At 49.7% G+C, this 23,176-nt stretch overlaps 1 protein-coding gene and 1 long non-coding RNA gene across 5 annotated transcripts in view; one reads left to right on the forward strand and one right to left on the reverse strand.

Annotated features, from left to right (window-relative positions):
* Positions 1-23,176, forward strand: part of HSPA4L (heat shock protein family A (Hsp70) member 4 like) — a 60,361-nt gene that overhangs the window by 13,765 nt on the left and 23,420 nt on the right. The window contains exons 2-6 of the mRNA XM_084625815.1: positions 725-782; positions 2,424-2,564; positions 18,130-18,252; positions 19,534-19,633; positions 22,236-22,369. Coding sequence (XP_084481941.1) covers positions 725-782; positions 2,424-2,564; positions 18,130-18,252; positions 19,534-19,633; positions 22,236-22,369 — 556 coding nt within the window. The remainder of the gene's footprint in view (positions 1-724; positions 783-2,423; positions 2,565-18,129; positions 18,253-19,533; positions 19,634-22,235; positions 22,370-23,176) is intronic.
* The window catches only part of LOC311519381, a 45,773-nt gene continuing 37,306 nt past the window's right edge, over positions 14,710-23,176 (reverse strand). For 3 of the 4 annotated variants that reach the window (XR_014711258.1, XR_014711259.1, XR_014711260.1), the window contains 2 exons: positions 15,894-16,013; positions 14,710-15,011 (listed from right to left, as the gene is read on the reverse strand). This is a non-coding gene — a long non-coding RNA (uncharacterized lncRNA). Of the gene's footprint in view, positions 15,012-15,893; positions 18,124-23,176 lie in introns of those variants that run through there. The other variant, XR_014711261.1, reaches the window with a different exon arrangement.

Consider the following 23,176-nt stretch of genomic DNA (forward strand, 5'->3'; position numbering starts at 1 on the left):
GCTGATTTCTCATAATTGTTTTCGACTTTATGAAGTTGGCCCTATTAACACACCATATATATATTATTGGTATGGACTTCATTCTGCTTGCACAGTATGTATGTGATCAAGTCATGATCATTTGTACCTAAGCAACCATTAAAGTTAGTTCTCTGATCAGTTCCTCTTTGTCTGTTAGAACAAGGTCCAATAAAGAATTCCCTTGGGTTGGCTGCAACACTTTTTGCGTTAGAAAATTGTCATCTCTAGTGTCTTGAAATTCCAGTGATGTTTTAGTACTGTTGCTGGCCTGCTGGGTTACCTGGAGCAAACTCCGTGCCTCAGTTTCCCTGCCTGCAAAATGGGGATGCTAATATTTACCTGCTTTGCAAAACACTTTGAGATCCTCTGATGAAAAGCACTATAAGAACTAGGTATTCTAATAAAATGCCACATAACATTTTCTATTACCCAAAATTATTTCCCTTCCTTCAGTTGTAAGTGTGCTGGTAGTTGATGCCCAACACCTAAAGGCTTCATGCTCCAGTAATAAAATATATTGTCTGTTTCAGCACATATTTTAAAGTGACTTTTAAAGAATTCCACAAAGTAATTTTAAGGAGCAGTTGATGGTCTTTTAAAAGTAGTTTTAGGGTTTTACTCTGGGGGGGGGGGGGAATTACACTTTTTTTCCTGACATTGTTTTCTGTCAAAGCTGAATATTTTTCTTTCTGTTATTATTTAGAGCTTGTATATCTCTAGGATCCAAAACCCGGGCCATAGGGAATGCAGCAAAAAGCCAGGTAAATGGATCTAAACATATTACTTTACAGGAATTTAAGCGATCTTTAAATTACTCATCTCCTGTTGAACTGTGAGGGAACTGGAAGTGTGAAGAAATCTGATATATTGTTTCATGTTTTAACTCAAAATATATGCTTAAAATGTCCTTTCTTTTGTTACCAATTATTACTAAATCAGAGGCTGTACTCCCTTCTGTTAAAACTAATCGAAATATTGCCTCTGGTTTATTCTTGATTATTTTTTTTTCTTTTTAGAGGAAAGACAGGGAGAAATGTAGGACTTGGTCTACTCACCAATGAAGAATAAGAAACATCCCTTAGTTGGGGGAGGAGAATGGGTATAGGCTCAAGTCTTCAATTATCAAAGAATGTTAGCATTCATTAAGAAAAGTTTGTCCCTTATAGTTTGAAAATGAAAACAGAAGCAGTGCTGTCTTTCTGAATTTACAGACACAACACAAGTGTTTGTGCCGCTGCTAGTAGGTTTCCCAGACAATATAGTGAAATTCAGACGCGTCAATTTCACTACCTCTGTTCAGAACTCTGGACAGCAGTAAAACTTGTGATCTTTGTAACTTCACTTTCTGCTGCTTGGGAAAACTAAGAACAGGAGCAAAGGCTGGGACTGGAGATCATCACTAGGAGGAATACCTAAAAAATGAGGACTGAATAGCAAAGATCCCTTGCAGCAGACTCGAGGGAGTGGAAATAATAACAGAGGATATCCCTTACCTTTTATATGCACATGCACCCTAGTCAGGAAGTTGTGGAGTAATAGGGAGAGAACTCTTTCTGTCTCTTCCCAGAAGGTGGGTAGTTAAATTTCAGATACTCTTACATGATTAGCCAAAGGAATGGAGCCTTCAGGCATGTTCCAGGGGCAGGTAGACCCTCATTTTCAGCAGCCATGCACAGCTCACCAGTACACAGCTAATGGACATTGCTGGAGATGGGGGCCCTTGTGTTTCACATTGGCTTCCAATTGTTAAGCTTAATTCTCAGGCTAGTAAATACAAGGTACACTTTCAAAGCCTGGAGTACAGTTGTAATTGAGTTAAAAATTCTGTATTCATTATAAAATGAGCAAGTTCTTTTGATGTGTGATGGGTCAAAAAAGTCAGGCTTTAAAATCTGTGTTTTAAATCACTAGCCCAAAATATTGAGACAGTAGCTAAGGGGAAGGCTCATATAGAATTGGGATCTGAATTAAGCATTTTTTGGGTACTTTAAGCCCTGAAAATTACTAGACATTTAATTGCCATATTTTAATAATATTGTTAAGATGGTTGTATGTAGTTCAGTCATTGTACTGGTACGTAATTAATTCACTGTCCAAATTGGGTATAACAGGAAGTTTCTTTTAAGATTGGGAAGGGGAAAACTAGTGAAATGAATACTGACTTAGACATGGAAAGTGGGTTTGAGTGTATTAATTGATCTCATAAATAAAGTGACATGCTTAATAACAGTTGTATTCAGTGGGAAGTGAGGAAAAGGATACATTGCTCAAATGCTGGAAGTTTGTGTTCATAGCAGGCCTCTAGTTCCTATTTTAAACTTTAAGCGACACTGAGATAGATAAAGCCATAATTTCTGTGTTTTCTGATATGCCTCTCATAGCAACGCATTTATCTTCCACAGATTGTCACAAATGTAAAGAATACGTTACATGGCTTCAAAAAAATGCATGGAAGAGCATTTGATGATCCTTACATACAAGGTGAAAGGGTCAGACTTCCCTTTGAGCTTCAAAAGATGCCAAATGGGAGTGTAGGACTGAAGGTGAGTTTTGCAGTTTCCATGCATACCTGCAGCTGCCATAATCTGTGTCGTTATTTTGACAAGCAAACAGAGATTCTTCTTCGAGTGATTGCTCATCTGTATTCCACAGTAGGTATGTGCGCTCACCATGTGCACCGCTGCCAGAAGTTTTTCCCCTAAGAGTACCCATAGGGGGAGCACCGCTGCGTCCCCTGGAGTGGCGCCTCCATGGTGTGGTATAAGGGGAGCTGCACCCTTCCCCCAACCTCAGTTCCTTCTTGACGCCAGTGAAGGTGCATCGGAACTACTCTGCTCCAGCTTAGCTGTAGCTCGTCCCCAGAACTCTTCCGTTCGCTTAGTGCTAGTACCTGTTGTTAGTTCTTTCAGCTAGAGTACCCAGGCTGAGGCATGCCCCGGGCTTCAAGTCATGCGACCCTTGTAGACGTTCTATCCCAAGAAGTGACCGCACGTGGATTGCCTGCGCTGTTTGGGTGAGACTCACATCAGTGACGGCTGTAAGATTTGTAGATCTTTTAAACCCCAAACAAAAGACAGACTCTGGGCCACTCTCATGGAGTCAGCGCTGACCCCGGCTCGGGCGCGCTGCGCCAATTCGGCTCCAGGCACCACAACTTCGGTGCGCAGCGACCCTTTGGTGCCTTCCACTAGCCGGCACTGCTCCCCATCTACGGGACACAAGAAGCCAAGGAAAGGCCTGTCACAGTGGCAGAGAAAGTAGGGGCAGAGGCTAGACCCATGTCGAGCAGTCCTCATTCCCATGGCCTCCGATGCATGTTGAGTGGAGTAACCCGGCTGCGTCAGGTCAGGCCTCTCCGGATGCCTTCGACGCCAGAGGCCTTGCAGGCGGCTCGAGACATCATGACTATACTGGTACTGGGGGTGCCGCTGGTGTTGGGCCCCTGCTCCAGAGGCAAACCGCCGCTGGGCTCCCTGCCATCGCCCCCAGCTCAGCTCAGATCTTGGTCAGGAGACTGCTCCCGACCACGCTTTCCGCCCAGTGATCGTTCGGGACGCAGTCCTCGTGCATTGCTGTCGACGTCCACTAGACTGTCTGGTTGGGTGCCATCCGAACGGGGTCGGACCCCGAGTCGTCGGGGTTACTGCAGTCAGTCATGGCATGGGCACCGTCACCACTCCCGGTCAAATTCCTGCTCTCGCTCCCCACCGAGACACCGCCCTCGCAGCTCGAGGCGTAGATCGCCGGCACCGCGCTGTTGAAGTCCGCGCATCCGAGCAGATTGCGGAGCAGCGGCTATGAGCGGTACTGCTCCTCTGAGTCGGGGTTGCAGTCTCGTGGACGGCATAGCTCCAGGCACCGCCGTTCCTCCCACGATAGAGTCAGGTCACTTGTCAGCCTGACCTCTGCTCGCAGCCACCCCTCCTTGGGTTAGCCAAGTCAAACCGACCTGCCGGTGCTGCAGCAAGGGCAGTGGCACAGGGCCCCGTGGCAAGGACAGTGGTACCAGTGGGCACCGTGGCCTCCGACGCAACCCCAGGTGGGGGCTCGCTTGGTAACCAGAGCTTCAGAGGCACTATCAGCCTCGCTCTCTAGGCCCCCGGGAGCTAAATCTGTGAGACAAGCGTCCTCGGCGCCGCACCCGGAGTCCGACCAAGGGGTGGACTCTCTGGTGCCGGCAGAGACTCAGAGCTCTGTGACGGTCACCTCCTTCCCCGCTCTGGATGACACAGTTGCGGCCCCTCCACCCCGCAGGAGGATTTCAGGGCACACCAGGAGTTCCTGAAAAGGGTAGCATCGAGCCTTAACCTCCAAGCAGAGGAGATGGAGGGGCCCTCGGACTCTTTTTAATGTCCTATCCTCCCTGGTGCCCGGCTGGGTGGCAAACATTTTGAACACCTTGTGGCAAACGCCGGCTTCCCTGGCCCCCATTTCAAAGAAGACAGAGCGCAAATATTTTGTACTCACCAAAGGGCATGAATACCTTTTTATACCCACCCGGCACCTAACTCCCTGGTGGTCGAATCTGTGAATCAGAGAGAGAGACAGGGCCAACCAGCTCCCACGTCCAAAAATAAAGATTCAAGGAGTCTGAATACAGCTTCCTACCGAAAGAGTCCATCTTCAAGCTTCCAGCTGCAGGTGGCTAACCACCAACCTCTCCTGAGCAGTTACGAATTTAACTTGTGGGGATCACTGCCAAAATTTGAGGGCTCCCTCCTGGAGTGAGACAAGAAAGAGATCAAGGCACTGCTGGAGGAGGGTGTGGCTGCTGCCAAAGCCGCCTTACAGGTGGCGGCGGATGCGGCGGACACGGCTGCTCAATCCATGGCCTCGGCGGTATCCATGCGGAAGACGACATGGCTCCTGCTGTCCGGGCTATCCACAGAGTCCCAGTCAATTATGCATCCCGTTTGATGGCAAGGCCCTGTTCGCAGAACAAACGGATGCCAGGCTGCATGGCATGAAGGATTCCCGCGCTACCTTGCAGACCCTGGGCCTTTATGTACCACTGGCTAAAGCCAAATTCAAACCGCAGCAGGCCTCTGCCCAGGCTTCTCAGCTTAGATATGACCTCGCCTATAAGAGGTCTAAGGACCAGAAGGGGTGCTCTCAACGGTGGTCACGTCCTGCCCTGCAACTTGGGCCCTCTAAGGGCAAGCAGGTGGGGAAAAAGGCGTTTTTGATGGGGCAATGGGGGGTACCCAGGCAACTGCTGAGGGGACTCCCCCTTCAATAAAGCTTCCCTTCTGCAATCGCTTGTGTGATTTCCTCGGAATGGTCGCAACTAACCTCAGACCAATGGGTCCTCAACACCATCTCTTGGGGCTACATGCTGCAGTTTGTCTTGCCCCACCCAACCACCCCCTTCACTGGTCTGGGGGACCCATTACATGTGGACCTGTTAGAGCAGGAGGTGGGCCAGCTCCTCAGTCTAGGAGCTGTGGAAATGGTGCCTGGGGGAGTTCAAGGGCAAGGGGTTTTACTCCTGTTATTTCCTTATCCTCAAGGCGAAAGGGGGGTCTCAGGCCTATCCTGGATCTGCGGGACCTGAACCAGTTCATGGTCAAGCTCAAGTTCCGCATGGTCTCCCTGGACCCCAGGGATTGGTACACAGCCCTGGACCTGTAGGACGCGTATTTCCATATTCATATATTCTAGGGGCACAGGCGTTTCCTCCAGTTCTTAGTGGGGCAAAACCACTATCAGTTCACGGTCCTCCCATTTGGCCTATCCATTGCCCCCAGGGTGTTCACGAAGTGTATGTCGGTGGTAGCAGTCTACCTCAGGTGCCGGCAGGGTCTAGATCTTCCCCTACCTGGACGACTGGTTGGTCAAGGGCAGCTCCCGGTCACAGGTGCCTGGACCACATGACGCTCCTTTTGTCCACTTGTGCCAACCTGGGTCTGTTGGTAAACAAGGCCAAGTCAACATTAGTTCCAGTCCAGCGCATAGAATTCAGCAGGGCGCTCCTGGACGCCTCGACGGCCACGGCCTCCCTCCCACCAGGCAGGTTCAAGACCCTGAAAGGGCTAATCGCCTCGGTCTTGAAATTCCCTGTGACACCTCCAGGGTGTGCCTACAGCTCCAGGACGTGCCACGCCAGACTCCAGATGAGGCCCCTCCAACTTTGGTTGGCCTCACAGTTCTCCCAGGCCCGAGACAGTATGGACAAAGTCCTCACCATGCCCGACCCGGTGATCGCCTCCCTACGGTGGTGGTCCTCCCCGAGCAACGTGCTCCAAGGGTTCCCCTTCAGGGGCTCGGCCCTGTCACTGGAGCTAATGTCTGACGCGTCTGACCTGGGTTGGGGGGCCCATCTGAGGACAGTTCAGACTCAAGGGCTGTGGTCGACCACAGAGTTGTCCCTCCACACAAATGTCAGGGAGTTCAGGGCGGTAGGCCTGGCGTGTGTGGCCTTTCCGCTCACGCTTACAGGGCAAGATAATCCGGGTCCTCACGAACAACACGGCCTCAATGTTTTACATCAACAGGCAAGGTGGGACCTGGTCTTCAGTTCTCTGCCAAGAAGCCCTCAGGCTCTGGGATTGCTCCAGGCGGGGTTTGGGACGGGGTGCTATCTCGGATGCCTTCCTCCTGCCGTGGTCAAGCCAGCTTCTCTATGCCTTCCCTCCGTTCCCCCTCATCAGCAAGGACCTAGAGAATGTGAAGTTAGACAAGGCATGGGCCATTTTAATTGCCCCGTCTTGGTCCTGGCAGCATTGGTACGGGACTCTTATGAGCCTAGTGGTCGCCCTGCCGTGGCCATTGCCTCTCTGCCCAGACTTGCCTTCCCAGAACCAAGGCCGTCTTCTTCACCCCAACTTAGAGGCTCTCCACCTCACTGCATGGCTGCTCAATGGCTAGGCAGGAAGGAGCGGGCATGTTTGGAAGGGGTCCAACACGTCCTCCTGGAAAGTCAGCGGCCATCCACACGCTGAGCCTACTTGGTAAAGTGGTCCAGTTTGTCCAGGTGGGCTGTCGAGCAGGGTGTTTCCCCAATGGCTGCCCCGATTCATCTTATCCTGGATTACCTCCTCCACCTTAGGAACCAGGGCCTGGCCCCCTTCTCGGCCAGGGTGCACCTGGCGGCCATATCGGCCTTCCATCTGCCGGTGCAGGGTCATAAAGTGTTCTCCCATACTTTGACCGGACGGTTCCTCAAGGGATTGGACTCTCTTTTCCCATATGCTAGGCCCTCTGTCCCAGAGTGGAATCTGAACTTCGTGGTGTCCTGTCTCACAGGACCCCCCTTTGAACCTGTGGCCATGTGCTCCTGGTCTCATCTTTCATGGAAGGTGGCCTTCCTGGTTGTCATCATGTCGGCCAGGCGGGTATCGGAGCTCAGGGATCTGACCTCTGGACCCCCATACACATTTTTTCACAAGGATAAGGTCCAGCTCTGCCTATACCCCACGTTCCTCCCTTAGGTGGTCTCCGCCTTTCACATGGGCCAGGACATCTTCCTGCCTGTCCTCTGCCCCAAGCCTCACAAGTCCAATGAGGAACGCCTCCTTCACGTACTCGATGTGCCTAGGACACTGGCTTTCTACCTGGAACGGACTAAGCCATTCAGGAAGACTTCGCAACTGTTTGTTGCTTCGGCTGAGCGCATGAAGGGGCAGTTGTTCTCCACTCAGTGCCTCTCTCGCTGAATCACCTCATGCATCCGCACCTGTTACAATCTGGTAGGAGTTCCCCCGCCGCCAATGGTAAAGGCGCACTCGACATGGGCACAGGCCTCGTCAGCTGCCTTCGTGGCCCACGTCCCAATTCAAGACATCGGTAGGGCTGCTGCCTGGTCCTCTGTTCACACGTCCACCTCACACTATGCAATCGTCTCCCAAACCAGGGATGACGACGGGTTCGGTAGAGCTGTACTCCATCCCAGGAATCTGTGAACTCCTTCCTACCCACCTCCAACAGATATAGCTTGGAATCGCCTACTGTGGAATACACGTGAGCAATCACTCGAAGAAAAAAAGACAGTTACCTTTTTCCGTAACTGGTGTTCTTCGAGATGTGGTGTTCATGTCCATTCCACATCCCACCCTCCTTCCCCTCTGTCGGAGTTGTCCAGCAAGAAGGAACCGAGGTTTGGGGGAGTGCGCAACTCCCCTTATACCGCACCATGGAGGCGTCACTCCAGGGGGTGCAGCGGTGCTCCCCCTGTGGGTACTGCTAGGGGGAAAACTTCTGGCACTGGTGCACATGGTGAGCGTGCACACCTACTGTGAAATAGACATGAGCAACACATCTCAAAGAACACCAGTTACGGAAAAGGGTAACTGTCTTTTCTGCTTGGCTGTACTTCACTTCTCAAATGAAATTACTTCACTGAGCTTTCTATTTTAATTTTCTTAAATTCTATAAAGAAGGCTCTGGTTATATGCATATCTATCCAACCTGCGGGAGGGAAGGAAAGGAAGAGTTTTGCTTCGAGTGCTTGTTAATGTCAATTTCAATCAGGTGTGTGTGTGTGTGTGTGTGTTCGTGCACGCGCTTGCACAGCAGCCATAAGATTTTTCCCTTAGCAGCATCTGTCGGGTTGACATGGGCACCCCCTGGAGTTGCACTCAATATAGAGCCTTGCTGACCCCCCATCCCTTCAGTTCCTTCTTACCACCTGTGACCGTTAGCTGAAAAGTCCCATATCTCTTGCCTTGGCAAGTGCCGTTAGCAGTGTCCATTGTACAAAGTTGTTTATCTCTTAGTATAGTTAGTATTAGTGTTAAAGTTTCTTCCTTGGGGGTCCCCCCCATTGGTTCCCCAGCACCGTGGCATGCTGCGGTCCCCCGGGTTTAATACTTGTGAGGTCTGCGGTAAACGCATTCCCAAAAGCAACCCGCACACTTTATGCTTGCGGTGTCTCGGAGAGAGTCACCAGAAAGACCAGTGCAGGATGTGTTGCGGGTTTCCCCCTAGAACTTTGAAAGACAGGGATTAGTGTCTCAAAGTTCTGCTGATGGAGGCCACACTCCGGCCCCAGTCAGACCCTGGATCGGGGCACCCCGTGCCTAGCACGTCCTCCTTGGTGCGGAGCACCCTGACACCATCGTCCCAGGGTCTGGAGGAGGAAGGACTCCTCACGAGACTCTGGGCACCATCACGGCTCCTCCTGCATGCAGCTGGCGGGCAGGCACGGGTCACAATCACCGGCCAAAACCAAGGAGCTGGCCATTGTGGGACCCCGGTTGGCCCACAGGACTTCAGCCACTTTGCCCACGAGGGTCGCATCGACTCCTGCCCCGGTGCAGTTCAGTCCAGACCCGCCGTGCTCGCCAGGCCCTCGGAATAAGCAGCTGCAGTTCCTGTTGATCCCAGAGGCATTTAAGGTGGCACAGGACTTGTTGCGCCTCCTGGCACGGTTTTCCCCTCCCAGGAGGGATGAACCGCTGACATCAGCCTGCCCCGGAGTCCAGTCAAGGGGGAAGACAACCGTGCTGCTGTGGTGCTCACCATCTCTACAGCCACCCCTGCGGCGCCAACAGCTCAGGAGCGGGAGCCTAATCGGTCCCCTAGCTCCTGACGGTTGGTGCCTTGCAGCACAGCTCCTCCATGGTCTTCATTTTCGGAGACCTCTGATAGGAGTAGGAGCAAGAGGTCGAGGTCGCGAAGGGATCGGCATGCCTACGCAGCACTATGGCCTCTGCAGTGGCCCTTCTGGATGCCATGGACCTTCCACCAAAGCCAGGGACGAAGCCAGAGATCACATTCACCAGCAGAGTCGGTAGCATCAGTTACCTTTGTACTGCCTTCTGCCTCTCTGGAAGCTCCAACTCCTGCGCTGTCCAAGGTACCGTAGCTGGCCACCACGGCACCACCGTAGCTCACATCAACACAGTCAGCTTCGGCACCTTCACCAGTACCATCAGCACCAACTGCTCCGTCACTGGTTTATGCCGTCCTGGCACCATGGGGCACAGCACTGTTCATTTTGGCACCAGCTCGGGAGTCCCCAGGCATCACAGGACCCCATGGGTATGGAAGGAAGGGAAGGGAACAGTCTCCCCTTATGAGGGTCTCTTCCTCTTCCTCCCCGGACGAGGCATTGGCAGGCACTTCTGTTGCCCCATCTCTGGAGGACAACAGGGTTCTGCAGCAGTTGCTGTGGCGGGTTGGTGGGTTGCCCAGGGCCTGGGCATTCAGGCAGAGGAAGTAGTGAAGGACACGGATCCCATGGTGGATATTCTTGCCCCCTGTGGACCTGAATTTATCGCTCTGCCTCCAATAAAGACTGTTACAACAAAGACTTTGTGGCAGACCCCAGCCTCATTGCCCCGACACCTAAGCGCAATGAAAGATGCTACTTTGTGCCGTCTGGGGGCTATGAGCACCTTTATACACATTCCACCAGATTCCCTGGTCGTGGACACTGCCAACCAGCACGAGCCTCCCCAAAGAACAGGGAGGTGAAAAGACTCAACCTTTTTTGGGAGTAAGGTCTAGTCCATTGGCAGTTTGCAGCTCCATATTTCTAATAAGTAGGCCATTGTCAGCAGTTACTGCTACAATTACATGCGGGGCAATGGAAAAGTTCGCAGAGCTCCTGCCACAGGACTCCCATGGCGAGTTCTCAGCTGTGGTTGAGGAGGACAAGCTCATTTCCTGAGCTTTGCTGCAGGCTGCTGTGGACGGGGCTGATGTGGCTACTTGGGTGATGGCTACCAGGGTTGCCATGAGAAGGGGCTCCTGGCTCTAGGTCTATCATATGAGGTCCAGCAGACCATTCAGGATCTAACCTTTGGGGGTTTGACTCTTTTCCAAAAAGGCAGATAAAAGGCTACATAGCCTGAAAGACTCGAGAGCCACCCTCAAATTGCTGGGCCTCCACACCGCCACCACGCAGGCATTTTAGGCTGCAACCTCCTCTGCGGTTCTACCAACCGCTGAACCAGCAGGGCCGTTCACGGAGGAGAAACAGGAGCGGCAGGAAGAGGCCGCACCCGTCCTCAGGCCAGGGCTCTGGCCCACCCAAACCTTCATCTGGCCAGAAGCAGACCTTTTGAAGGTGCAAACGAGGACGGCGCACCAGTCCTTGGACTGGATGCAACCCGCCTTACCTTCTTGTCCTGACTGTCCCCTTTCTACCATGTGTGGGGATGTGACACAGGCTCCGAATCTGGGTGCTCCGAATGGTAGAGAGGGGCTACTCCCTCCAATTCTCTGCCCTTCCACCCCCTTTCTCCGTCCCTCTTTAGGGACCCTTCTCACAAGCAGCTCCTCTACAGGAGGTGCACTTGTTCCTATCGCTGGGAGCAGTGGAAGAGGTTCCTCAGGAGCTGAAGGGCAAGGGCTTATATTCCTGGTATTTTCTAATACCAAAAGCCAAAGGTGAGCTCAGGTCCATCCTAGACCTGCGAGAGCTCAACAAGTTCATGAAGAAACTCAAGGTCTGCATGGTCTCTTTGGCCTCTGTCATCCCTTTCTTGGATCCAGGGGACTGGAATGCAGCCCTCGACTTGAAGGACGCATACTTTAATATAGTGATTACACCGTCCCACAGAAGGTACCTCAGGTTTGTGGAGAGCAATAAATACTGCCAGTTCACAGTCCTCCCGCTCGGCCTGTCAAAGAGAAAGACGCCTCTTGTATTTACCAAGTGCAGGCGGCAGGTACAGGTGTTCCCATACCCCGACGACTGGCTGGTCAAGGCCGCTCCAGGGTCAAGTGGAGGCACAAGTTGACTTCATAAGAACAACATTCGTCAAACTGGGCCTTCTGAATGTGGGGAAATCGACTCTGTCCCCTTTTCAGCCGATAGAGTTCATAGGAGTGGTCCTGGACTTGACTCAGGCCAGGGAATACCTCCTGGAAGCGAGGTTTTAGGCCCTGACGACAACAGTCGAGGTCTCAGGCAGTTCCCACCACCACAACAAGGAATTGCCTGGTCATATGGCCATACTTCTAGGTCATATGGCCATTTGTACCTATGTGGTGCAACATGCCAGGCTCAGACTCTGGCCTCTCCAACTGTGGCTAGCCTCAGTGTATCAGCCAGCTCGGGACAGGGTTGTGACTGCCTCGCCCGCCTTGACTCCCTGACTCTCCTTCACCAGTCCTCAGCTGTCCCTCTTGCTAGTGACAAATGCCTCAGCCTTGGTCTGGAAGACCTCAGGACACAAGGCATCTGGTTCCAGACAGAACTCGCTTTCAGTGTCAGAGAGCTGAGAGCGGGGCACCTGGCATGCCAGACTTTCCGAGCCCACTTGACAGGGAGATGTGTATCAGTTATGACAGACAACACCACGGTGATGTTCTATATCAACAAAAGGGGTGAACGTTCCTCTCCCCTGTGCCAGGAAGCCCTCATGCTATGAGACTTTTGTGTAGCTCATTCGATACACCTCCAAGAGTTGTACCTCCTGCGAGTACAGAACGAGTTGGTGGACCGTCTCAGCAGGTCATTTCATGGCCACAGGTGGTCCCTATGCCCAGACTTCGTGAACTCCATCTCCCAACTGTGGGGCTTTCCCCAGATGGACCTGTTTGCCACGCGACGCAATGGGAAGTGCCAGCAGTTTTGCTCCTTCCTGAATCACAGCCCAGGCTTCATCACAGATGCGTTCTTCCTCCCATGGGTAGGTAGTCTTCTATATGTGTTCCTGTCGTCTCATTCACAAGGTTCTTCTTCGAGTGATTGCTCATGTGTATTCCACAATAGGTGTGCGTGCTCGCCACATGCACTGGTGCCAGCAGTTTTTCCCCTAGCAGTACCCATAGGGGGGAGCGCCCCCACGACCCCCGGAGCGGCACCTGCCTGGTGCGGTATAAGGGGGGCTGTGCTCCCCCCACCCTCAGTTCCTTCTTGCCACCAGTGAAGGTGCATCAGAACTGCTCAGCTCCAGCTTTGCTGCAGCTCGTCCCCAGAACTCTTCGTTTGTTCAGTAGTACCTGTAGTCAGCTAATGCAGTTAGTTTTAGTTAGTCATTGAGCCCGGGCCGTGGCATGCCTCGCGCCCCAGTCTTTAATCGTGTGGCTCTTGTAGGCTCTTTATGCCAAGGATTGTCTGCACTGCTTGGGAGAAACCCATTATCAGCGAAAGATGCAAGATCTGCAAGTCTTTCAAGCCCCGGACTAAAAAAGAAAGGGACATTAGGCTCAGGGCCATCCTGATAGAGTCGGCGCTGGCCCTGACCCGGCACACGACTCCAAACCGGTACCCGGCACCGCAGCGTCGGTACGCGGAGACCTTCCAGTACCATCATCCAGTCGGCACTGCTCCCCATCTACGGGGCACGCAAAGAGGACCAGAAAGACTCCCTCTTCGCAACGGCACCGAGGGAAGTCTGGGACAGAGGCTAGGCCCATGTTGAGTAGTCCTCGATCCCCATTGGGCCCCGGGCCTCCGACTCATGTTGAGCGGAGTAGCCCAACCCCTTTGGAGCAGGCCTGTCCAGATGCCATCTACACCCAAAGCCCTCTAGGCAGCCAGGGACGTCGTGTCCATGCTGGTGCCCGGAGCTCCGCTGATGTCGGCCCCACGCTCCAGAGGCAATCTGCCGCTGGGATCACCGCAGTCGCCATTGGCTCAGTACCGGTCTCGGTCGAGGGAACGTTCCCGACGCTGCTCACAACCCAGCGACTGTTCAGGGCTCAGTCCATGTGGATCGCCCTCGATGCCAGCCAGACTGTCCGGATGGGTGCGGTCCGGGAATATCGACAGGACCATGGCGAACGTCGCCAACGGTCCTCGACTCGCAGGAGATACCGCAGTTGGTCGCGTTATGATCGTCGACGCCGTTCCCGCTCGAACTCCTGTTCCAAAGCACAGTAGCTCCGGCCATCGATCGCCAGCGTCTCACTGACACAGGTCCACCCGTCAAGGCTGTTCGTGGAGCAGCTACTACCGTTGGTACCGCTCCTCCATGTCGAGATCACGGTCCTGTGGCCAACATAGATCCCAGCACTGCCGATACTCCAGGACCAGAGGCAGCAGCAGGTCATACGCCAGCCTGGCCTCCCCTCACAGCCGCCCATCTGCAGGCCAAGCTAGCCAGCCTGAACAGCCAGCCCCACCGGTGCCTCAGCAGGCGTAATGGCACCAAGCGTTATGGCTGGCCCAATGGTACTAGTGGGTACCTTGGCCTCCGGTGCAGCCCCCCGTACGGGCTCTCTCGGTGGCCAGGGCCTCGGAAGCACTGTTTTGGTATCCATCTTTAGACCGCCAGAAAGAAGGTCGGTGGGACCTGTGTCCTTGGTACTGTGCCTGGAGTCCGACCAGGTGGTGGATCCTCCGGTGCCAGGCGACACCCAAAGCACCGCACCGGCCTCACCCGTCCAGAGGAGCTGATTGTGGCTCCGTCCCCCTTCTGTCCCGCAGGAGGACTACCTCGCCCACCAAGACCTCCTAAAAAGGGTGGTAGTGAGCCTCCATCTCCAGGCTGAGGAGATGGAAGAGCCCTCAGAATCCCTGTTCAATGTGCGGTCCCCTTCGGCACCGGGCAGGGTGGCTTTGCTGCTCCATGAAGGGGTGGCAAGAATTTCAAATGCCCTGTGGCAAACACCAGCCTCATTGGCTCCCATCTCTAAAAAGGCGGAGCACAAGTACTTTTTACCCATGAAGGGACACGAGTATCTGTATACTCACCCAGCACCCAACTCTTTGGTGGTCGAGTCGGTCAACCACAGGGAGCAGCAGGGGAAACCAGCCCGGACCCCCAAGAACAAAGACTCTCGGAGGCTGGATACTTTCGGGAGAAGAGTTTATTCGTCGTCAAGCTTTCAGCTACCAGTAGCAAACCATCAGGCTCTCCTGGGTCGCTACAAGTTTAATCTTTGGGAATCCCTCCCCAAGTTTGAGGACTCCCTCCGGGAACGCGATAAGGAGTTTAAGGTGCTCGTGGAGGAAGGGGTGGTGGCCGTAGGGGCATCCCTGCAGGCCTCTTCAGATGCAGCAGTCACGGCTGCATGGTCCATGGCCTCAGCGGCGTCCATGAGACGGGCATCGTGGCTTCTGCTCTGCCTTTTGATGGGAAAAGCTCTGTTTGCTGAGGAAACAGACACAAGGCTGCGTGGCATGAAAGATTCCCGCACGACCCTCCAGACCTTGGGCCTCTATGTCTCTACTCCAGCAAAACCCAATTTCAAGCCGCAGCAGGCTCCCGCCCAGGCCGCCCTCCCGAAGTATGAGGCTACTCACAAAAAGTAGTAGGACTCTAGAAAGCGTCCACAATAGCAATCCCGGCCTGCCCCCCAGCTTGGGTCTTCTAGGGTCAAGCAAGTGGGCAAAAGGCATTTTTGACGGGACGCTCGGGGGTACCCCGCCAGTCTCAGCAGGAATCTACCCCCAATAAAGCTCTCTTTCTCCAATCGGTTGTGTTCTTTCCTCCCGGAATGGTTGCAGCTCACCTCGGACCGATGGGTCCTCAACACCATCTCCCGAGGTTACACCCTTCAGTTTACCTCCTCCCCACCCAACTGTCCTCCACCCCTGTCCCTCCTGGGGGGCCCCTGTCACAAGGCTCTGCTCAAGCAGGAGGTGGGGTGGCTCCTGGACCTAGGATCTATAGAGGTGGTGCCTGAGGAGTTCCAGGGCAAGGGGTATTACTGCCGGTATTTCCTTATCCCGAAGGCCAAAGGGGGGGGGGGTCAGGCCCATCATGGACCTGCGAGGCCTAAACCACAACATAGTGAAACTCCAATTCTGCATGGTTTCCCTGGCCTCCATCATCCCCTCCCTGGATCCCGGGGACTGGTACTCTGCCCTCGATCTACAGGATGCATACTTCCACATCCAAATATTTGAGGGGCACAGACGCTTTCTCTGTTTCGTGGTGGGATAGAGTCACTACCAATTCACAGTCCTACCATTTGGTCTGTCCACTACCCCCAGGGTCTTTACAATGTGTATGGCGGTGGTAGCGGCCTACCTCAGATGCCAGGGGGTCCAAATATTGCCATATCTGGACGACTGGCTAGTCAAAGGCACCTCCTGGCCGCAGGTGAGGGATCATGTGGCGCTCCTCCTGTCCATATGTACTGCCCTGGGCCTGTTGATAAACAACGCCAAGTCCACGTTAGTCCCGATCCAACACATAGAGTTTATCCAGGCGCTACTGGACGCAACGTCAGCCAGGGCCTCTCTCCCACCAGACAGGTTCGAGACCCTGAAAGGGCTCATCAGCTTGGTCACAAGGTTCCTGGTGACAACAGCCAGAGCTTGCCTGCAACTGCTGGGTCATATGTCTGTGTGCACATATGTGGTCCGTCATGCCAGACTCCAAATGAGGCCCCTTCAGCTCTGGCTGGCCTCGCAGGTCTCCCAGGCCACAGACAGAATGGACAAAGTGTTCACCATGCAGAACTTGGTGATCACCTCCCTGCAGTGGTGGTCTGCCCCAAACAACATGCTCCAAGGGGTCCCGTTCAGGGACAAGGCCCCGTCGTTGGAGCTGGTGTCCGACGCGTCGGACCTGCGATGGGGGCCCCATGTGCAGATCTTTAAGACCCAAGGTCTGTGGTCTCTACAAGATCTACCCCTTCATATAAAGGTCAAGGAACTTGATCTCAAGCGACTGGCATGTATGGGCTTCTGCTCACACCTGGAGGGCAAGATAGTCAGGGTTCTCACAGACAACACGGCCTCGATGTTCTATATCAACAGGAAAGGTGGCGCCCGATCCTCTGCCTTCTGCCACGAAGCTCTCAGTCTGTGGGACTTATGTATAGCCCATGACATCTACCTAAAAGCCTTCCACCTTGTTCTTCAAGATACGTTGCTCGTGTCTGTTCCACAGCCCACCCTCCTTCCCCTCTGTCGGAGTTGTCCAGCAAGAAGGAACTGAGGATGGGGGGAGCACAGCCCCCCTTATACCGTGCCAGGCAGGCGCCGCTCCAGGGGTCACGGGGGGGGCGCTCCCCCCTACGGGTACTGCTAGGGGACAAACTTCCAGCACCGGTGCATGCGCACCTATTGTGGAATAGACATGAGCAGCACATCTCAAAAAACACCAGTTATGGAAAAGGTAACTGTCTTTTCTCCTCAAGATACAGAGTGAAGAAGCTTCAGTGATATTGATAGCTCTAGCCTGGCCCCACCAACATTGGTACACATCTCTTCTGGAAATGTCCATGGAAGCCCCAGTCACCTTGCCGTTCCTCTTGGACTTAACAACTCAGAATCACGGCTGTCTCCAGCACCCGAACCTTGAGTCATTGCACCTCATGGTGTGGAAGCTCCATGGCTGAACCCTATGGAGCTCTCCTGCTTGGACCCAGTTAGACAAGTCCTTCTTGGCAGTAGGAAACCCGCCACCAAGGCTACCTACCTTGCCAAGTAGAAGAGATTTTCAGTCATCCCTGATGCTCACCTCTCTATCTCTTATACTGGACTGCCTTGTCCATCTCAAGCAGCAGGGGCTGACCATGTTGTCAGTAAAGGTTCACTTGTCCACCATCTCTGCCTTCTGTTGAAGCGGATCTTCTAATGGCCCAAGGTTGGGCAGGTGTTTGACAACACCAGTGAGAATTTGGAAACGAATATGCTTAATGCACGGTCATTTATTTTGAAAGAGAATTATACAAGCAGTTAAGGTCACTTGGTATACATTCTTTTACCTAAGCCTCAGTTCCTCACGCATAAATTCTCAGTAATTAATACAGGTTCCTCGAGGATTTCTGCACACACATGTACCAGGCCAACTCAAATCCTTTGAGTGGAATAAGCAATGTGTAGCTATAGTATCAGTTGCTGGTGTTTTGAGTGCTTTCTGGGCTCATGGTATGGTGAAAACTCAGAAAAAGATATGTCACTGCCCAGAAAGGCTTGAAATCTAAACTAGACAAACTCTAAAAGAGAAATCCAAACATGATTTTATCATCTCTGGGAGGACATTGGTTTGTCTGCTGGTTTGACATATGACATGTTTGATTCCATCTTATTTATAATACGTGGGTTTTTCTGATTCTGTTGGAAAGTTTTGAGAAAAGATTTAGAAAACTCTTGTCTAAAATAATTAGATGCACACCTACTGCCCACCTACAAAGTGGTTGCACTTAGGACATAAAGATCAAAGAAGTATTGGAATGAAACAGCCCATAAAACAAAACATTTCTTTGTGGAAAATATTGATGTCTGCTTTGTAATTGTTTAATCTTGTGTTTCAGGTGCGATACCTAGATGAAGAGAGACCATTTGCAATTGAACAGGTTACAGGAATGCTATTGGCCAAGCTTAAAGAGACTTCAGAAAGCGCACTAAAAAAACCAGTGGCAGACTGTGTGATTTCTGTAAGTTGTAATATATTTACCAGAGTTCTGCTTATGGGTAATTGTATATAAACAGTACATTATAATGGTGTGTTAACTGGAAAAGAGCCATGTGAGGTGCTGCCAGAAACCACCCAGAAGAAAATAAAACTATAAATATATGCTGAAAAGCACAAAATATATTTTTAATATCTGATACCATTCACCAAAATACAGGCAAATCTTGTGTAGAGGTTTTATACTCAGTGGAGATAAGAGACAAAATTTGTGTGATGACTTTGTGGTGTTCCTCAGACAAGCTCTAGTACAGCAGCAGGCTTCCTAACACATGCTATAGCTACATTTTTGACCTACTGTACAAGAAGTGTAGACCAGAAGTGCCAAAACTTTGTTATTATGAGGGCTCCACCTTCAGTTTTCCTTAAATATGAGAGCTATACCTAATTTGTGTATTTCTACAAAATCTCTCAGTTCTTTTTGCTTGTGGAACCACAATGTAAAAAAAGAGTTTTCATAGCACATTTTGGATGCCGGTGTAATATGTGCCATACAAATAAGACTCGGAACCTACCACAAAGAGCTTCTAATTTTAAAAAAATAAAACAACTTTGGTTGGGCCTTTTTTGGGGGGAGGGGTCCTCTTATTTTTATCTTAGCTTCATTCTTCCTGCCTCCCTTCTGTTCTTCATTCTGATACTCTTCAACCACCCTGGAGTTAAGCTTGAGCTGTAGCTTCCTGTAATAAGGAGCCTCAGTCTTTGGAATTATTTTATATTTTTGTTTCTTATATCCAGATGGCATATGCTTTTGGGGTCAGACATGTCCTCGATTTGTTTAGAAAATGAGCCGAAATTTTACTGTGCTATATAAATGTTTAAATATTTTCTCTGTTAGTAAATAGTTAAACTAACTTTTTGTTAAAATCTAAACCTTGTTTCTTGAAATCTTATGCTATCTGGGATTTTTTTAGTGTTAAATATATTACATGTAGTTTGTGTTTAGAAACACTTGTGCATCGTGCATCTGGACTGTCACTGATTCTGTAAATCTTGACAATGCAGGATATGTATTTGTCTTAATACCAGTTTGGATAATTGGAACTTGTAATGAAGTAACTTTTTAAAAGATTTAGCAATTTTAATCAGTCTGTATTAACTAAATATGATTGGTGTCTTAAATTTCCATGTTAGTCAAATTTATGGAATTGTTTTGTTTTATGGATATATTAACTTTTAAAGTGAGCGTATGATTTTGTGTGTAATGAGATTTGTATAATGGAGTACAAACTTGGTTTGAAAACAGGTCCCTAGTTTCTTCACTGATGCTGAGAGAAGGTCTGTAATTGCAGCTGCGCAGGTTGCAGGTTTAAACTGTCTGAGGCTGATGAATGAAACTACAGCAGGTAAATATACTTGCTAGAAGCAGACCAGGAATAAGTGTGTAACACTATTTTTAACAGTCTAAACTCTTAAACTTGGAAGATTGGATTCTGAATGATCATTACATAACCAATTGTGTAGTAAAAATATATAAAGTCACCTATAAAATATTGATAGTTTAGCTGTTATGCTTTTCTTTTCTGAAAGTCCAGTTAAAATATTACATCTGTAGTAGTGTTCTCCACTTAAAAAAAGAAAACCAAAAAAACAAACAAACAAAAAACACTTTGGAAGGTGAGGGGTGTGGGTGGAGTGGTTTTTTATTAATTATTATTATTATTTATTATTTAATCATTAAAACCAGGACTGCTACGTTCCAAGAACCGTACCACAGGGTGCTTTATGTCTGTGGCTTGAGACCAGATAGCTCTTCGTAGTATTGTTTAGTTTCAGGGAGATGGATGTGCTGCAGAAAAGATACTATTATATATACACAATCCACAAATCAAGCCAAGAGTACTAGTCTGCATGCAGGAGTGTGACCGTACCATGTTTCAAACTTTATCTAGTTTTGGTGAAGTCCTACTAATGTATAGCTTAAATATATATTACAGTAGGGAGTCACATTTTTAATTCATATTTGAAAACAAGAATAATTGTGTTGAAATGCTGACTACAGTAGTCATGACTGCCGTGCCTTTATTAATAGACCATTAATTCTAAAATTTCATCATGAAAGATTACTATTCCTTATTTATCTGAAAAGAAGTTGTGGAAAACTAATTGTTACCAGTTTAGTCCCTCCAGTGATTTTTGGGAATGAAAGAATATTCAGATCTGTTTCTTCTCTATCAACAATCATGTAGCATCTGTCTCTATACTCCAAAGCCAGAGTCACCACCAAATTTGTTCATGTACTTTTGAAGTACTTCCCTCCCTTGGCAACTGGATCCATTATCCCTTAATTAACAGGTGCAATAACATGTGCATCTCTTGGTTATGATATGGACATTTTGTCAGTCTGACATCTGACAAAATGCTTAATTCATTGTCATTATGAAGTCTCCATCCAAATCAGATTTTTTTTTCTCCCCCTCATATTTAAGTACATATTTCTCAGTTTGTTATCCAGCCTGTCTCAGCCTAGAGTCCAATTACAGCATTTGGCACAAACACCATTTGTACGAGTGAGTAATTTGCTCATTCCAGTTGTTCATTGCTGTATTACAAATTCTTTGGCCAATCTGAGAGCCATTGGTTGATTACAGCAAAAGGTAGATCAAATTCTCATTTGCCAAAAGAAGGGTGGCTGTGATGAGATGCTTCCATTATAGGAGTGTCAAAGTAGAGTAAATTGTGTGGGATCCAGGTGGAGCAATTTAAATCAGTGACTTTTTTAGAGTAGGGAGCTGGGCTGGAGTGGAGCTGGGGACAGAGTGGGCCTGGGTGGGACTCCTTCCTCACCCTCTCGTGGGGGTGGCCCCATGCCTTGCCGCACCCTCCTGGATGTTCCTCCGCACCCTGGTAGGGGGGCACGCCCCACAGTTTGCGGACCACTGTCAATGGCATGTCCTTTTTTGAGTGATGTCCCTGTGGGTGCTCCACTTCAGGTGTCAGTGCATCCCTGAGCCATCGATCAGAGAATTTTATCAGCAGTGCCTGTCTGGGTTGCGCATGCGCCATCCCTGTTTTGTGGTGCTGTTGGTGCCATATCCAGCGCAAACGACCTGACCCCCGCAGTTCCTTTTCAAAATGGATCTCATGGTGCATTCACCTCTGCTACCAACAAAACAATTGACAACCCCCAGTGGGGATCAGAACTCATTCAGCCAGATCTATAGCAACCTCAGTAACCTTTCTAAACAGTGTACCACTCATAGACATATGCAGAGCAGCTACCTGGGCCTCTGAACATATATTCATAAAGCATTATGCAATTGACCAGACCTTAGGCTCTGATACACTGCTAGGCCTAGCAGAACTATCTTCAATCACTCAGACAACTCCGAAACCCCTTCTGCCCACAGAGGGGGTACTGCTCTACACTCACCTGAAGTGGAGCACCCGCAGGGACATTACCTGAGGAAGAAAAGGTTACTCACCTGATGCAGTAACTGAGGTTCTTCAAGATGTGTTTCCCCTATGCGTGCTCGACTACCCACCGTCCTCCCCTCTGCTTCGGAATTCACACTATGTACTCTACAGTAGAGAAAGGAACTGAGGGGGTCAGGTCATGTGTGCCAGACAAGGTGCCAGGGGTGCCGTGAGACGGAGATGGCGCATGTGTGACCCAGATGGGCGCTGCTGCTGAAATTCTCTGATCAGTGTCACAGAGATGCACGAACACATGAAATGGAGCACAGGGGGAAACCTCTAGAAGAACCTCAGTTATTGCACCAGGTGAGTAACTTTCTCTTATCTTTGTCACTTTAGAACAAAATCATTCAATGTTAACAAAGTGAAAATTTGTGTAGACTTTCAATATATATTATCGCAAGTTACTGTGAATTTTTGTACACAGTCCTAATTTTTTTAAGAGCTTTAAGTTAACTTTTTTAAAAAAAAGTCTAAATTATTGAAAATTGCTTGAGACATCTAATTTAATGTATTTATTTATTTTTACAGTTGCGCTAGCTTATGGAATTTATAAGCAAGATCTACCAGCCTTGGAGGAGAAACCAAGAAATATAGTCTTTGTAGATATGGGGCATTCTGCATACCAAGTTTCGGTTTGTGCTTTTAACAAAGGAAAACTGAAAGTAAGTTTATTTTTACTACATTGTTGCACCAGAGGCTAAGCAACAGTAGTCTTTCTTAATTGGGACAATGCTCAGGAAACTGTTCAGTGAAGTGCATTTCTGAATGGGTAAAATGTCATGCCTGGTGTGGGTTGTAGTAAATATGTATGAAAGGGTAGTAACTAATAAAAGCTTTCCTGCGTTCTAGTTATTAAATGACCATCCTTCATGGCATTTCTTCAGCAGTTCACTGTAGAAGGAGAATGCTTAGCCACACAACGAAGGAATCTCTTTGAGTAGAAGTTAGAATTGGAAAGTCGGTGCATAGCCTTAAAGTCCCATCTTTTATAGTCCAGGAGTACAATTATCTGATCTCTAACTGGAGAAGTCACAGAAGCAACTTCTCTACCTCCTCTCCAGTGTAAATGAAGTTTTGTTTAACTTTCTTGAGAAATGAAGTGGGCTATAGCTGAATTGCAGTTTTCCCAGCCAGGCACTGAAAGGGAGTCGGGGAGGAGAGTTGACTCTTTGAACTCTAACTTAGGGATGTTTGCTAAGTACATTTAATTCAACAATTTTAATTTTGTATCTGTGAGACTTTCTCCTTTCAAGATTGGGGTGGTAATGGCTTAATTCTTTTTTATCCTAGACTACTTTTGTCTTCAGTAACAAAACACAGTAGCTACAAAAGTTGTGTGAAAAATTAAAGTGCTCTGTGGTCTCAGTTCTTTTTAGATAAATACTCTAGGCATGCTGTGCTCTGAACAAGGACATGCATACCCAATGGAAAACTTAAGCAAGAAAGAGTATTAGCAGATTTTACTTTCT

This window comes from Lepidochelys olivacea (assembly GCF_965140295.1).
Source record: "Lepidochelys olivacea isolate rLepOli2 genome assembly, chromosome: 4".
NCBI lineage: Eukaryota > Metazoa > Chordata > Testudines > Cheloniidae > Lepidochelys > Lepidochelys olivacea.